The sequence below is a fragment of the Balaenoptera musculus genome, chromosome 11, assembly GCF_009873245.2.
Source record: "Balaenoptera musculus isolate JJ_BM4_2016_0621 chromosome 11, mBalMus1.pri.v3, whole genome shotgun sequence".
NCBI lineage: Eukaryota > Metazoa > Chordata > Mammalia > Artiodactyla > Balaenopteridae > Balaenoptera > Balaenoptera musculus.
This window is the reverse complement of record NC_045795.1, coordinates 30,317,328-30,334,818: the sequence shown is the minus strand read 5'-3', so window position 1 is coordinate 30,334,818 and position 17,491 is coordinate 30,317,328. Positions and strand designations below refer to the sequence as shown.

The window sequence follows — 17,491 nt, the reverse complement described above, 5'->3', positions numbered from 1 at the left end:
TGAGGAGTGAGTGGAGTTCCAGGGAGACATGTTTTCCTTAATATAAGGAAGAACTCTGCAGACTCTGCTCTGTCAACGAGAAGCCCTAACTAAAAAGAAAATAAGAAAATTCCCTCATTTTCTGTAAGACAGTGATGAGTTCCATTCAGCCCCAAATTGGTGGTACTGAAAAAAGGCACTTCTCATTATCTTGTCTAAACTTCCTTCTGGTTTTTCTTTTGGCATTTTGTTAGGGGCTGTGACGTCTCAGGCTGTACCTGTCATTTCTCATTCTCTTCCCCACCATGCTCCCCTAGGATTCACTAAGTGCCCCTCCTCCCATTGTTTGTACTGACACATAACTCGTCATGCCTGGTGCACCCTGCGTGGCATCCAGTTCTATCCGAACAGGTTGCTGCTTTTTTCTCAGATTTCAGCCTTAAGCTCTGGAATCGGCTGGGCTGGTCTTCTGCCGAGCGATTCTGGTGGCCACCTTAGTCGGCTGGAGACAGCCTGGTTGGGGACAGGAGGGGAGTCAAAATTCTGCTCTCGGTGCCTTCTCTGCCGAGGTGGGCCACAACGCTCTGTGATGGGACACGCCACGAGTGTCAGCCCCCATCAGCTGCCTCTCCCAGCCACCCCAGATCAGCTCAGGGCGGCTTCGGTCCTTGCTGTTGCAACTACCGACTCCAGAAAGGACTGAGGGTTGGGAGCACAATTTTCCGAATAGTTAGAATCATAGCATTTCATTGCTGGAGAACATCTTAGAGATAACCCATCCATTCTCATCTTACAGCTGACGACAGCGATACTCAGAGAAGGTGAATTATTGGTGCTCAGCTGCACAGTTAGTGCCAGAGCCCCCCATCCAGCGCTCCTCCTGCACTTGGAAGTGCCTGTTTGTTTTCAGACGGTGTTCCCTCTTGGTCAGGAGAACGGGAAGTGAGTGGGAAAGCTCATTCTAAAACTCCAGTCTAGGTAGCAGGGTTATTAGAGAAGACATAGAATTTAAGATTTAGCATTTAGCGTAAATGTTTGGAAATGGGAATTCACGGAGGTAAGAATGTGAGTATATTTGTCTTATGAATGACAGTAATATGACGGAAATCGTCTAGGGTAGGAAATTGTAAAGCTGCCTCTCTCCATTGAGATGATTGACTTTGACCCTGGTTTCAATGGAGAGGCACAATCTTCAACTAGGAGAACTATCTGTGCAGTTCATTTTAAGTCCCCCAGTTTTCTCACGAAATATTGGAGGTTTGCACAGCCCGAGTTGAGTGCTGGGGAGGGGGAAGTGGGTGGAGGAGAAGGGGTGGGAATGTGCTGCTCTCTGAATGGACCGGGCCCCCAGATATAGCAGGTGCTCACTGGGGCGCACATGGCAGAAACCACCGGCCACTGTCCTGCCACGTTACACAGCAGCCCACCGGCAGCGCCCACAGGAAGGAGCCGCTTGTGCGCTGGTTGAGGCTTGGCCCCTGTTGACTTGTTTCCTCCCGTCTCTGCGTGAAGTTCAGCACTGTGTCCAAGGTGTGCCCCGTTGCGAGCGGTTCTTAGGAAAGCAGCCCTTCATTCACACCCACAGGTGTCTAACCAGAGTGTTTACCAAAGGGGGCTCATTAATAGCAACCGCTGAGTTTCCACGTGTACCTTTCCCTGGGCTTTTCTACAGCTCTCTGCCCACTCTGCTCTCCCCACTCAAAACTTCTTCGTTAAGAAACCTTCTACCTGTTCTCCTGGAGTCAGTTCTTTTTCCACGGTGCCTTTTTTCTAACATCTGTCTCTTCATTCCTCTATTATTATGACCCCAAGTGTTCAGAGTTCAAGTAAGCAGACATGAAATTTAGCTTCTCAGTCATTTGAAAGCCTGGATACTCTTAGAGCCATGACTCTTTAACAAATCATTTTAGGAAATGCATGGCCCTGCTTCCTTTTCCCCATATCCGTTATTGAACTTCAGAGCTTGTGGTCCAACTCAAAGGAGAGGGCTTGCTTTCCATATCACCGTTTAAATAAATGGTTGTCTCCATTTTTTGCCTGATGCAAAGGCCACTTGAGACGTGTGAACCACTTCTCCCCCCAAGTAACATCCAATTTTTGAGCATCTCCTGGGAATGTTGTCTCCTGTACTTTTATGTTTTGGGGTCTATAGAATGGAAAGCAGATGGCCCAATCTCCAAGTAGCCTAAGCTGAAGGAACACCACCCTAGAAGGAGATCTTATAAAATTCACACTGATATTGGTGCCCTGTGGAGCTTTTTGAAAAACACAGGTACATGCTTTGAACATTTTTAAGTTACTTGTTGTTTTATGTCTGTTAGTCTTACTTTCCCCACCTGCATGTATAAGCTTTTGCGTGGCAAGAAATGTCTTTTGTTGATTATCTATCCCTTAGACCATCGCACGGCCATGTAGGCGTACAGAAGCTGTTCGTCACAATAAAAATGGATAGTTATAAATAAATAAATAAATAAATTAAAAAAAAAAAAAAAAGGATAGTTGGCTGACTCACCAGAATAGCATGTAAAAACTGCCCCCCCCCAAAGCCCTGTTAAGGTGGCAGTAATGACGATTGGTACTTTGTAGGTGAAAAAGGGATAGCTAAATAAGAACCTTGCCCTCAACTTTAGTGAGTTGGGAGAGAAAGTGCAAAGTGTATGTGGGCCCCCGGACTTCTGGTGTCTTTTTTTTTTTTTTTTAATTAAAAAAAATTTTTTTTAAGCTTTTATACAATATTTAAAGGTTACTTTCCATTTCCGGTTATTACAGAATATTGGCTATATTCCCCTTGTGGTACAAAACATCCTTGAGCCTGTCTTACACCCAATAGTTTGTGCCTCTCTGGTGTCTTTTTAAAATTCGTCCAACTGACATTGCCTCAGTTGGAACAAATGCTGAAGGGATTCTTTTTGTCAAGTGACTGGCTCCTCTTTATTTAACCTGAGCTCTTAGTAGCTAGATTTGGTCTACCGTTTCTTGTGGAAGTGTACAGCTGTAGGTCTGACGTGTCCAATCGCTAGCCTGACCTCCGAAGCCTGGTGGCGGTTCCTAGCATGCGTTCCCAGTTAGACTGGGGACTGTTTTCTCCTTGGTGTCGTCCCCAGTGCCTCCAGGAGCTCCGCCCTGCCCTAGGTCTTCTGCTTCTTTCTCTTCTCTCCCATTTAGTCATTGTGATTAGTCACATCCTGCTGTGAGCACAGCAGCCCATTGTATAGGGAAGACCTGATCTTCTCTCTCAAGTTTATGTTACAGGTCATACTTGATTACGACTTCCCTTTAAACTCCCCCCTCCCCTTTGTTAGGTGATAGGAGAGAAGTTTGGGGAGAAATAGGGGTGGAGTCCTATTAAAATGCTCCTGTGCTATTTAGTATTTCAGGTTTCCCAAGCACAAAAGAGTATGTGCCCATAAAAAAGCCAACACCCAGGGTCTTGTTTTTAAATTGTCATATCTATATAAAAACTTCTGTCAATGCTTTGAATTTCTAGAATATAGTAATAAAAATAATACTGATGCTGTTTCCGAAGATTGCCATAGGAAAATAATGAATTATCATTCTTAAAGCACCCTAAAACTATTTAAAGTTCAACAGCAGTTTTCTTGTCTTTTGGGAACGTCTGTGAAATAGAGTTCAGTTATTTTCTGAAAACTTGTGGGTGCTCGTAGGTAATCTCAGGTCACCCAGGATGTAATATCAAGGCGATGATTGGCACCTCTAGTCTCTGAGACCCAAAAAATCAAGGATATTCTTATTTACGTTGGAGTGGAAGGACAGGGTACTTCCCTCCACGTTTCTGCAGACTCAAAAGGACGAAACATTCAGTACAACTCTGCATGGGGTATAGGAAAGGAATACGTTCTACTAGCCCTGTGGGGCCTGAGGTTGATGAAGACAGTTTCTTGTTTGTTAATGGTTAATCAGTAGGTTTGTCTCAGAGCTAGGCCCTGTACTCACTCTTCCCTATCAGTAACCTTAGGATTGACCGGCGGTGCCTAAAAACATCTGTCACCTGCTCTGACTCATCCAAGTTCAGAGTGAATCTCAGAAGTCTCAGGTTTCTTCAGGAAGTTGAGTTCAGAAATCGTTTATGAGATCAGTTTAAGGTGACTTTTCTCTATTGTAAGCATTAATAATTGTCCACAACAAAGCAAATATGATGTAATCATATATTTATGATAGGACTACATTTTCTTAGTGATTGGACATTTTATGGCTATTTTATAGCCTTTTTTTTTTTTTTTTCCCCCACTAAAAGTTTGAAAAAAGTTGAAGCATACAGTATTAGAAAACACACTAAGCAGATTAGGATTTCTTGGTCTGGGAGAAGCTAAGGCTAAGAAGGAACACGATTCAGGTTAAATGATTGTAAAGTGTATCAAAGCAACCGGTGCAGATATGGTCTCCAAATGGCAGACTTCAGAACTACAGGAAGCTTTCTAAAAATGGCCCTTTGCTAGAATAAGAGGTTATGGGCTGGAAACATAAATACAGAATGAAGGCTCAGTAAAGTAGATGCTTTAACAGTGGTGAACATTTATTGGGTTCCTTCCACGTGCTAAGCTCTTTCCTACATTACCTCATTTAATCGCTAAAACAACTTTAAGAGGGAGCTCTTCTTATTTATTCCCATTATACACATTAAGCACCTTGAAGTTAGATAGGTTATGTAATTTGTCCAAGATCACACAGGCCAGATGTTGGGGAGCTGGGATTGTTGAGGCCTCATTCACAGGGTATTTGAGAAGCCCTGGGGTGCTTGGAGACCATTATTATTATTATGTTTTAAAGATTACTGTTCCCTTTTAAAATTCCTTAGACTAGATCTAGTGAGCCCTATATGACAGTTCTTGTGTTTTATTTTTCTTTAGTAACTCTCTCTCCTTAAGTAGGTCATTATCATAGAATCTTAGGACAGTGAACTTGGAAGAGAGATTGGCTGGCCTGCAGCCTGTCCTCTGAGAAAGAAAAAAAAAAAAAAAAAGAGAGAGAGAGAGAGATCGAGAACTTCTCACTTGTTTAGGGCTAGTGAGAAGTTCTTCTTGCTAATCTTAGATATCTTCAGGAAGGACCTCCACTCAAAGGAAAGCTATCCTTTGATAGACTGTTCTAGTATATATTCCAGCAGTCAGGAAATTTATGTCAAAGCTAAAATGTCACCAGTAACAAGTTCTTTTGTAGCCTAAGGGGAAGTTAGAGAAGGACTAATTACTACTTCATTATAAAATTCTATTATTCACTCCAGCCACCCTGGGAGGCTCATGCAATGGTTATTTATTGAGCACCTACTATGTGCCAGGCATTATACTGAATTGTGCTGAGTCTGATCTTGGAAATCGTCAAGACTTAACACTAGACAACCCAACCACCCTGGATAGTTTAGAGTCAGATTTTTAATTTTTTTGAATAATGCTAATTAGCCACTGGCTGTATGTTATTTAATCCTTACGACACGCTCTGAGATAGTATCCCATTTTACAGATGAGGAAATTAAAGCTCAGCAACATTAAGAAACACCCCATGAAACACAGTAGGGCCTTGGCCACGTGATATGAGCTCCTAGAGAGAAGAATAATCATTTTCATATAGTACTTTACAAAATTCTTTTACTTGTATTATTTCACCTAATTCTGTAAACAAAAATGATAGTAGTTATAATTATACTCGCTTTACCGATAGCAATAATCATATCTATTTATTATATACTTAGTATGTGCCAAGAGTGTCAGATAACTTAGAAGTTAGGCCTTAGAAGAACTAGGCCTTAAAGAAGGCCTAGTTCGTGCAATGCTCACAAGACCCCTAATAAGTGTCATGATTCCCATTTTACAGATGAGCCATTGAGGCCCCCAAAGTTTAAGTGACTTGCTCAGCAAAGTGGGGAGCTGTGATTCAAGCCTAGGCTTGTCTGTCCAGCCAGCACACGTGAGCACCTTGCTATGTTCACTTTACCATGTTATGCTGCTTCATTTTCCAGATGAGGAAACTTGAGGTTCAGAGAGTTAGCTAATACAGCTGAGGTCATCCAGCTCACAGATAGCAGAGCTGGGGCTCCAACTCGGATCTTCTCATCAGAAAACCCCTTTCTTTCCCCCTGTACTGGCCTGCCTCTCCGCTTAAGGAGAAATAAAAGGCTGTATCTTACATCCAAACTAAGTTCCCTAATTCCTTCGTGATATGTCTAAGTGTCAATGATTTTAGTCATTCTTTAGATTTCTTTGTATTTTTCCCCCACTTGCAGGCAGAGAGCCCAATACTGCTGGTAACATGTTATAGTAGAGGGATGGAGATAGAGGTTAGACTGCTTGCTCAGGGAGTCATCTGGTGATGTTAGATTAGAACTCAAATCCAAATTTGAGTCCCATGTGCCCTGCTCATTTTGCTGTGTGGTTCCTGTCCTTTTTGTCTATTAAAAATAGTGCTTGAGAGAAGGCCTTACCTTTGTGAGATTGCTTTCTGGTGCTGTAAGGAATGCATCTTTTTCCATCTGAAGATCATTTACCGTTTATCTGAATAGTGAATTACATTAATGGTTAAAGCAAGGAAGTATAGCTGTATCAGATATATAACAAGGACCACTCACTCAGATTTGAAATGTTGCCAATCTATACACTGTCAGCCTTGAACATTTTTAAGCACAAAAGTTCATTACTTTAATGATCAAGTATCCTTTAGATTTCTGAAGGAAAATTTTCTGTTAACCATTTACAGTACTATGCTTTTATTCAAATTGCAAACTCAGGTAAATAGTCCTTAAAATTGAGTTGGATGAAATTTTCCTATACATCTGTTGATACAGTAACATTAGATAAATACCCAGATGTATTTAATTATTTTGACTCAAGAAAAGTATGTCCTATTTAGATAGTCTTTAAATAAAATATTTCTGAATGGAACAAATAAACAAGAAATAGGTGAAACTAAATGGCTTTGTACAGAAAAACTGAGAGGCTTTAAAAGAGGAATCATCTCAGGAAAACCCATGTTTTGTTACTCTCACTTTTATTTGTAGCAATAAACCTGAATTGACTTAAATATATTTATAGTTTTTAAAAATTGAGCTTTTCGTTTTCAGAGGCTGATAGGTGATAGAGGAATAATTTAAAATTAGACCTATTCCAAATGTATTTACTCCAGTTCAGATGTGTTTTAACCATGGAACTATCCTCGTGTCACCAAGAGTTCTTCTAAAAGACAAGAATTAATACTTACTGAGTGCTTCCTATGCTAGCCCTCTCCACATAGTTTTCTCATGCAATTCCCACATCCCTGTGATTCATATATTATTACTCCCCCACCCCCTTTTACAGATTAGGAAACTGAGGTTCAGAGTCACTGAGTAATTAACCCAAGATCGCACAGCTAGAAAATAGAAGTCTCAGAACTTGAACCTCATTCTGCACATTCCAAAGTCCATGGCTATTCTAATATACAAAGCTGTCTTGAGAACAACCTGGTATGTTAGAGTGTTTAAAATTTTAAAAATGTGAAGTTAGAAAAAAAAAAATGATAAGAGAAATTTGCTTATGATTCTGTTTGTACCTCCAAGAAACTCCATAGAGATAAATCAAAAGATATTGCTAATTCTCAGCAGTTCACTCTAACCAGTTGGTAGCCCATTATTTTTATCGTTATAGTGACTGTAGGTAACACTAGGCCACATTCCAAACACGTGACATCTTTTAAACAGATTCCAATAGGACTGAAGACATTTCCCTGTTGTGCTTTGGATCATTTTCTTACTGTCAGAAACTCATGTGCTTAACATTGAAACTGGATGGTGATGAAGCTTTTCAGTTCTTAGTTGGCTTTGAAATTAAGTTTTGTTTTTTTCTTAAAGGTTATTTTCTGGCATAGCTTTAGCATGAGAATAACATAACTGGCTCCCCTCTTTCCTCTTCTCCTTACATGCTGCCCCTTCTGTGCTCATCTCTACCCCAGCCTCCTAACCCCCAGGCTGGAAAGGGGCCACCCCATTGACCTGCCTGGAAAGAAAGCGAACCATGCTAAAATCATGGAAGTATTTGCAAACCGAAAAGCACGGCTGGAAGATAGTGGCTGCATGTGTAGCAGTAAAGGGCACGGTCTGCCTGCTCTTTAAACAAATAAATTGTTCCCGAATATTCTAACTTTTTAAAAAAGAAATAAGTAATACATATTCATTGGAGTAATATTAAAAAACATACAGGAAATACAGAAAATAAATAAAATGGAATTCAACTTTGTGACGATAACCAAAGCAGATTGTTTTCTTAAATGACAGTTAAGCTTTCCAAACAGAAATATTTACGTGTGAGAGAAACAAATAGTCCTTACACACGATCCATTTTGTTACTTTCGTAGAGACTCGAAGTCTAGGAAGCTCTGTGCCCAAGGGGGCCTGCAAGGGTGGAGTTGTGGGAAATAAACCGTCCTTGTATATTCTGATTTTCCCCTGCTTTCTCCTTTCTGAGTTTGGGGTTGTGTGTTCGAAGTACACAGCGGCTGGTGTGCTAAAGATGTTTCTTCTTTGCCCAGATCCCAGGCAGACGCAGTCTTCCCCGCCGTGGTCCTACGACCAGTCCTACCCCTCGTACCTGAGCCAGATGACGCCCCCGTCCATTCACTCCACCACCCCGCTGTCCTCCACCCGGGGCACCGGGCTGCCTGCCATCACCGACGTGCCCAGGCGCATTTCAGGTAAAGACCACACTTGAACTCAAAACCCACTCCGGTGCAGGGGTGGGGTTGGGACTGCGGGATGAGCCCAGCTGTCTCAGCTACACTCACAGTAACTCTCCATCAGAGGCATGTGGACAAGGGTCTGACAGCTGCAAACCAGGTCTTCTGAATTATGGGGCTATTGAGTGCTTGAACTTAAATTGAAGTCAAGAGACGGAAAGTCCGCCAGAGATGGCATCCTTGTCTAAGATGACACTCAGTGCCCTCCCAGTTTCAGTCCCACTGAATTGCACGCCCTTTGGTTGGCTCTGTCTCCTAACTGGGGCCTTCTCCTGAGGGTCTTGTACCAGGCCTTCCTCTGCTTGCGTTCCTTTCTGTGCCTAACATCTGCCTGAAAGCCCAATTACAGCCTGAGGGCACAGCCCTCCGTTTCTAGAGGCTCTTAAATCCCAGGAGTCCCAGGTAGCCAGTTCTGAGAGAGGGCGCCTGCAAACTTCAGATCCTTGCCAGACACGTGTCACTCCAAGTGCAGTGGGGCTGTAAGAGTCTTAAAAGGCCACGTATGGCCTCTGAGCGGACAGCTCAAGACCGAGGCAGCCGCTCCACGAATCACACAGCTCACTGCTGTTGCTGTCAACGTGGCAGCCCCCGGGGCTCACACATCCCCTCTTCCAAAGGCACCACGAAATTCTGTGACTCATGGTGGCAGCGTATGTGATCAGCATCTTGCTGCCCCTCTCTCTCATGGGGAATTCATCCCAGGGAGCCAGAGAGTATCCACGAAGATGTCAGACTGACAAGTGGAGGAAAGTTAAAGGCTCTTGGCCAACCATATGAGTCCTGTGAATACGAAAAGAAATCTGTCATCCACCCCTTGCCATCCAGACTGCAGCCCTGGCCCCATCAGTACAGAAGCAGCCCCCTAGAGGCACACACAGTCGGATCCTCCATTTGTCAGGCACTCTTCTCCGCGTTCGGGCTCCAAGCACCTGTTTGACTCCTGGCCAGGTTAATGCCTTTCTTTCTTTCTCTTTGTGTTTCTGTCTCTGTTTTCTCTCCCTCTCTCATTTTCTGCAAAGCTCGAAGCCGGTACTCACTCCGCTGAGTTGCGCCACTGGCAAGCTGACGGGCCGCCAGCAGGCTTGCAGGTTGTGACTAGCTCAGACTCCTTTATTTCTTTCAACTTGGGAGGAGGGAAGGCTTTGTTTCTCAAGCAAATAGCAGGAAAGGGCTCTCTGGTCCTAATGCCTTCACATTTTCTGCCACAGACGGACTCCCATAGGGGTGAGTAGGGAAAGAAGGGGTGGGGGAGGGAAACCTCAAGATTTTTTGGAAAACCACGTGACCACTTTTCATTACGACCGCTGTTCTTATTGTCATGAATCACATGGTATTTGTTGGGGAAGTGTGCAGAGTATAGAATTTTAGTGATCATTTCCCTCGACTGGAATGACTCCCTTCTACTGGCAAACATCAGTTAACGACACAGGAAAGGATGAGGAAGGCACGGGGGATAACCAGGGCTGACGCGGGATCGGAGGTATAGTGTTGGGTGGTGTTGAGTTAGTTCTGGTCATTTCTTCTGTATTTTAGACTGAGTCCGTTTTGTCTTACATGGGGCCAAGGTGACACTTTGCCGGGACAGATTTGTGCAAACTTGTTTCTGTTTAGGGTCCTCTGGGGCTTCCACCTGTCCAACCCTCTGTGGCTGAAGCAGATTTTGCTGTTTGTCCTCTGGCAGTACCTGGAGGAAAAAAAAAAAACCTCAGGGAGTGATCACAGCCTTAGAGACACTTATCTCCAGCATTTTCTCGCTGAGGTGTATTCGTATGTGAATTCAATGAGAAAACCATTGAAAATAACACTGAAAATGGCATTTTATCATTTACATGTGTAATACGGAACAGCCAGATTATTTGGAGGCAATTTACTGATAATTACTTAAAACATTTCCATAAACGAACACAACACAGCTTTTCTCATTTCACAGAGGAGACAGAAACTGGTTAATTATCCAGCCGTATATTGATCTGAGGCCAGTGGTGGGAACGGGCCTCTGCTTTAAACTAGTTTGAGACTGAGTTTAGTCCAGTTTTTTTCCTCCCACCCCAAACATGTCTATGAGTTGTTCCTGGCAAACTAACATGGTGCCAGGGTGGGAGGTTCTGTATAAACATTAAAGCGAAGAGAACAGAAAATCCCTCTTGTCAGCAGTAGGGAATCAGGAAGAAAGAACTAGAAGTGGACTGTAAGGGAACTGGAGGAGCCTTGCTTTCTCTGACCTTGCTCTTGGGTGTGGGGCTGTGTCTGCACCCCAGAGCGCTGCCTGGTGGACTAGGGGACCAAATCATCTGGAGTGAGCCCCATTTTCAGTTCCCTGGGGACCGGTCCTAGGACACTTGTTGGAGAGGAGCCTATCTCATAAGTTCTCAGGTACCAAGTTGCATACTTTCTTCTTCTTATTCCCCTCAATATCTAAAGGTATCCCTAAGTTCCAGGATGCTATGTCTCTGCAACACGGACAGCTAAAATATTAACCTCTGTCTCCATCTCCAAGCAGTCCTGTGTTCACTTTTTGAGATGCTTTCCAGAACAGTTCCTGTTTTTCTGTGTAGAGAAATCAGTTCTCATCTTGCTATATGAAGGGATACCCAAAACATTCTCCTGTGATCTTGGGTGAGAAAGAATAAAATTCCTCACTTATACAGTAGGGTTGGAGGTTCAGACCCAGGTTTGAATTCTAACTCACACATATATCAGGCAAGTTTCTTACTTCTCAGAAACTTAGTTTTATTATTTGTCAAACAGGGATATAATATTTATCTCTTGGGGTTACTGTGAGGATTAAATGAGATGCTTAGTGTAAAGTGCTTAGGGCAGGCCTGACACACAATATGTGCTAAACAGATGGTAGCTGAGATTATGAAGCTAACATTGTTTTGTAAAAATTGTATGTCTGTATATAATTTGCAGGCAAGCCCTGGTTTAAATGAATCAGTAGGTAAAAATCGAAACTTTTAAAGGGATTATTTGCTTTCTAAAATGGATGGCTACAGAGTATATTTAAAACAAAAAAACACCATGAAATATTTAAATATTTAAACAAGTTAATACTCATATGGCATTCATAAAGCACTTAACACAGTGCCTAACACATAGAAGTACTCAATAAATGTTTGTCATTATTATTATTATTCCATAGACTTATAAATTTTTATAGAGCTAAAAGCAGTTGGGAGCCATTCACAAAAACTCAGTAAAGCACTAAGAGAAAATAACTATTCAGTTATAGTGTCAGAAAATAGAAGATGTTAAATTACACTTACATGTAACTAAGCATGCTAAGGTTCTTTTCCAAGGGATCATAGGAATAAAGGGGGCCAGAAAGATCTTTAAGAAAGAAATATTCCTAAAGAAATTCCATTTCATCCTACAAGACCATTGCAAAGAAAGACCATGATTTAATCTGTTTAAAGACCTTCAGAGAATCCAATTTTACAACTTCTTTTTTTGTTATCCTTTCTTCTGCGTAATTTTTCAAGTGTGGCTACAAATGCTCGAACTTAATGAATTACGATAAGGACAATGATCTTACACCACAAAGCTCCTGCAGTCTCCCTCAAATTCTTTATGGAAGCAAGGAGTAAATAAAATAAGATGATAAAGATATATTACTAACATTCCCTACTTTATTGCAAAGAAAGATACAAACCCAGATATCTTGAAGTTCACAGGGGCAGTACAAAGATTCAGAAAATATTTTCCTTAACCTTGAGAAGCCTTCAATATTATAACAAGAACAATAGCAGCAGTTATAAGTTATGGCTGAACAGTAAATTATTGTCGTGGAGTTGACTAATAGGGTCTACCTTATTGTATTGAGTTTAGTCCATATCCAGCCGAATTATAAAAATCAAGCAGAAACCAGTCTAGAGATACCTAGTGCAGAAGAAGCCCTGTTAGGGGTTGGTTCCCCTCCCCACCATACTTACTATGATAAGTATGGCCTTATCACATAATAATCTGTATTTAAGTGGTACCCCCCCCCCAATCCCCAGAGATTTTATACATTATCTCATTTCATCTTATATGATCCTAAAAGAATATTCACTACACGGAAGTAGCCAAAGTTATTTCTCACTGATTCTCTTAAAGAGCAAGGTGTGTGGCAAGACAAGCAAGGAACCTTGACAACAAACCAAACCATTGCACGGCTTCATCGTTGTAATGTTATCACCCATGGCAGTTTTGATGTTCAAAGCACTTGTGAGGCTTAACACAAAGATTATAATTACTTTTCTGGAGCCCATTAAAAGATAGTACATAGATAAATAATTACTGACTTTCAAAATGTAGTTTATGTAATTATACTCTTAGGAAAAGAAGCACAACTCTTTATTGAGTCTTATTCTTTGACTGGTGGGTCAGAGTATGAGCTATTGTTAGCCTCCTAACGGAGACTGTACCTTGGGTTATTCACTGCAGATAACTCCTCCCCGTCCCACCCATCTGAGTGAAGTATCTTAGATTAACCTAAGTCTGTACCACTCTTCGGCATACACGAGGTGGAAGGGGTTTATACAGGCATTTTTCTGCAGTCTTGGTCATTGTGCCCATGGACCTCTCTGATCCTTTCTGGAGTTCTCTTAGAGTGGTAGTATACATGAATTAGAGATGCAAGGTCATACACATTGTCTGCCTCAGGTACCCTGGGAGAGGCCAATACAGGTTGTGTGGATGATTTTTCTCTGCAATTGTAGGATTATTTTACATGAGACGGAGTTAAGAACTGTAATCTTTTTGAAGATTTGTTTTTTCCTGTTTAAGCAAATAGTCTTGAATTCCTTCTTTCAAGATATTTAAATATCGACAAATTCCACTTAATCAACTGTACAGGACTGTTAAAGATGTCTCCATTTTTATGACTCTTAGTCGCTAAACTATAATATTTCCAAAGGTCAGCAGAATAGAGATTAGTCTAATAAACAAAGTTCCTAAAAATTATTTTATTACTACCACAAAATCTAGAAACTGCAGTGGAAAAACTCCATTTGATCACTCAAAGTCTATCGGGAGGATTGTTTCATGTCATTTCAAAGCCAGCGGTGTTTGATGTAGTTCATTTTTTAAATGTCCCTTATAGCCGAGTTTCTGTCAGTTCCCCTGGTTGAGGGTTTAGAACCAGCAGCTTCAGTAATGTGTCAAGTATATGTGGACATTAATTTTAGCAGGGCCACTCAACTCACAGGAGGGAGTGGTGCCTTAAGAGAGGTAAAAAGGAAAACTCCAGCAATTAATACTAATAAACCAGAAAGTTAAAGCAACTATAATAAAACACTAGACCATCTACTTTTTTACTACAGAACCATTCCTTTCTTAAGACCCACCTATTTGGTAGACACACCTCTGCCGTCGCAGCCACGGGCAAGTAATTAAGTTTAATAGGAGCCACTCTTTATTTTGAAGAAGTTCTCTGTTTAAAGCCACAGAGGGGGAAGTTATTAAATTTAATGGACCCTAAACAAAGGCAAGCCCTGTGTTACCAATTGAACATTCAATATTCTTCCCTATAATATTGACTGTGATTGGTTGGGTTATTTTTGCATTCCGTAAGTTGAAATTCATCTTGCTTTCTTTAGAAATGGGCTATTTTCTGACGCGAGCAGAGGATATTTTTATCTTACTGCTGTAGGCCCAGTTTTCCAGGGCATCCCTGGACCTCAGTTGAGCATAACTTTTGAGTTACTGGTGCTGAGGACGCAAGAAGAGGTTTCCGTTCCTACGAGATCAGTTGGGGATAGTTGGCCCAGCTCACAAAGTTGACTAAATTTGGTTGTATGACTAGTTACTGCTACTTGTAGCTAGACTGAGCTACCAAAGCACAGAATGAAACCTGTGCACACGGTTCGACTCTGACTTTATACGTGGTTCTTGTCAGTTGTTTCTGTGACGATTTATTTTTGATACATGTACAACCACCCACATATGGAGAAAAGACTCAGTAATGAAAGCAATCATACTTATGCAGGGATGGCAAAGACATGGTTACACATTTTACTGAAAGATTTGCTCTAATCCTTTTCTTTTCATAGACGAAAGCTTGGGAGCTTGAACCTAACTTCACCAGAAGTATTAAAGTTAATTTTTGAATGACACAGTGGCTTTCTGTGGTTCACTGTGATCTAAGAAGAGGGTGGAGACAGTTGAACTAAGGAAACCTGAGTTTTAGTTTCATTGTCACTAAAGACTCTTTGCACTGTTCTCAGATATGTCAGCTAATTTATTGTGCCTCAATGGTCCTGTGTAAGTGAATTACTCACAGTTGCCCATCTACGTGTCTCAGAGGTTGTGCAGGGAGTACGATCATGTCTGTCCAGGGATTTGTTGTTCTTGGGACTTTTGGTAAAGAACGCTTGCCTGACCTGATAAATGCTAGTGGAAGAACTAAGTTATGTCATTAGCTTCAAAAGAGTAGAAACATACTATCATATATATTTGTTTTTAAATTAATGCTCTATTTTTTAGAGCAGTTTTAGATTTACAGAAAAATTGAGCATAAGGTGCAGAGTTCCTATTATCTCTCCCCCGCACCATCCCCACTGGCCACTTTTTCTTATTATTAACATCTTGCATTTGTGTGGTACAATTGATGAACCAATATTGATATATTATTATTAACTAAAGTCCATAGTTTACATTAGGGTTCACTCTCAGTGTTGTGTACTCCTGTGGATTTTGCCAGATGCATAGTGCCATGTAGCCACCATTACAGAATCACAGAGAATAGTTTCATTGCCCGAAAAAATCTCCTGTGCTCCACCTACTTCTCCTTCCCCAACTGCCCCCCAACCCCTGGCAACCACTGATCTTTCTCCTCTCTCTATATTTTTGCCTTTTCCAGAATATCATATAATTGGCCTTTTCAGTATGTAGCCTTTTCAGACTGGATTCTTTCACTTAGCAATGTGCATTTAAGATTCCTCTGTATCTTTTCATGGCTAGATAGCTCATTTCTTTTTACCACTGAATGATATTCCATTGTAAGGATGTTATTAAATTTTAAAAAAACATCCAGACTGTTCTCCCTGCACCTCTGAATACTACCACCCCATTTCCTTTTGTTACTGACTTAGTGATATTTCTTTTTAGAAAGCATTTCATGCATTCCTGCCTGGGGGAACAAGTCCTCTGTCTCAGCAACTGTCCCCAAATGGTCCAGATTATGGTTTTCCTTATCTTTGGCCCATTTTTTAAAAAAATACTTATTCATTTTATTTATTTATTTTTTTGGCTGCATCGGGTCTTAGTTGCGGCATGTTTCTCAGGCTCTTCGTTGTGGCACGCGGGCTTCTCTCTAGTTGTGGCATGCGTATTTTCTCTCTCTAGTTGTGGCACACGGGCTCCAGGGCACGTGAGCTCTCTAGTTGAGGCGCGCGGGCTTAGTTGCCCCGCGGCATGTGGGATCTTAGTTCCCCGACCAGGGATCAAACCCACGTGCCCTGCATTGTAAGGTGGATTCTTTACCACTGGACCACCAGGAAAGTCCCTGGCCCGTATTTTAATTAAAATTTTTTCCTTTGGTTTTTGCCCATAGAAACATTTACCTTTAGGTGGTTGTTCCCATCAATTCAAGTACAGCACAGACCCAAGCTAAAAAATACCAATCCATTTATGTTATGGATTGATAGCTGCCTCCGCAAATACTCAACTCTCCTAAGTAAAGGATGCTCCTTTTCTCCTAAGAATGCCTGGCATTCCTCAAGTATGCTGTGCTGCTTCATACTTCCGGGCCAGCCCACTTCTCTGCATTAGCTGGACAGGGCCCGACTGATCCTACTCAGGCATCCTTTTCCCAACCACCACTTTCCTCCAAGTGAATCACTCTCTCCTCCATTTCTCGTCTCTGTACTTTGGACACACCTCTAATGTGTATGTATTTTCCTTTAGTAATAATTTCATTATGTGCCTTTCCCCTTTCGTAGGAGATAGGCTTCTCCAAGGACAGGACTGTGTCTTACATATCCTTGCACAGGATATTGGTGCATAGTAGGTGCTCAGTGAATGTTTAATGGAAAAACTGTTAGTGGAAAAGACAATAGAAAAAAAAAGGAAGATTGGCATTTAGGGAAAAATGGAAGAAGAAAGGGAAAAAGGAGAACGAAGATTTTATTCACCTGGGAAAACAAGTAAAGGGCAAAACAAGAGAAACTTTTATGACTGATAAGGACAGGAAATAGCACAGTAAGAGTGTGCATGAGCAGTGTATATTTTTATTTCCAAGTCTCTTTGCAATGTGTTTCACATTTAGAACACATATCAAGACTGCATCTGTTTCCAGTACTTGCTGCTAACAGTTAGTAATCATGCCAAAACATACTTTAGATCCAGCTTGAAACCAAATGATCAAATAGAGTTTTTGATTTCTAATTTAGAGTCTGACATTAATTATAGCCATCATGTAATAAAGTGTCAAAATCTTTTCTGAGAAAACGATAGAAATTATATTAACTAAGCCATAAAGTGAAGCAAAATTATTCCTCTAAAACAAAGCAAGAGTTCTGGTTTGGACAACTATCATTTCTCACAAAGTCTTCTGAATTTTTCCTGTTTTCACCTATTCTTCCCCCCCTTTTTAAACTCTTGCCGTATGATGGGGTTTTGTGACACATCACCTCACTGTCCTGGTCAGTGGTCTCTGGGCAAACTACACTTTCTCAGTGGTCCTCTTAATGCCTGGCATCCAGAACCAAACTTCTTTATTCTTGGTCCCTGCTGGTGCCAGCTAAAGTGGTCTTGGTTCTTTGGTGACCACGTTACACTGTTTTCTCATATTTGCCGCTTTCTGTCAAGCTGC

General features: G+C 41.5%; 1 protein-coding gene across 6 annotated transcripts in view; it reads left to right on the top strand.

Annotated features, from left to right (window-relative positions):
* RUNX2 (RUNX family transcription factor 2) overlaps positions 1-17,491 on the top strand; it is a 282,428-nt gene that overhangs the window by 167,886 nt on the left and 97,051 nt on the right. For all 6 annotated transcript variants that reach the window (XM_036869865.1, XM_036869864.1, XM_036869863.1 and 3 more), the window contains one exon: positions 8,494-8,655. In XM_036869865.1, the coding sequence (XP_036725760.1) occupies positions 8,494-8,655 (162 nt within the window). The remainder of the gene's footprint in view (positions 1-8,493; positions 8,656-17,491) is intronic.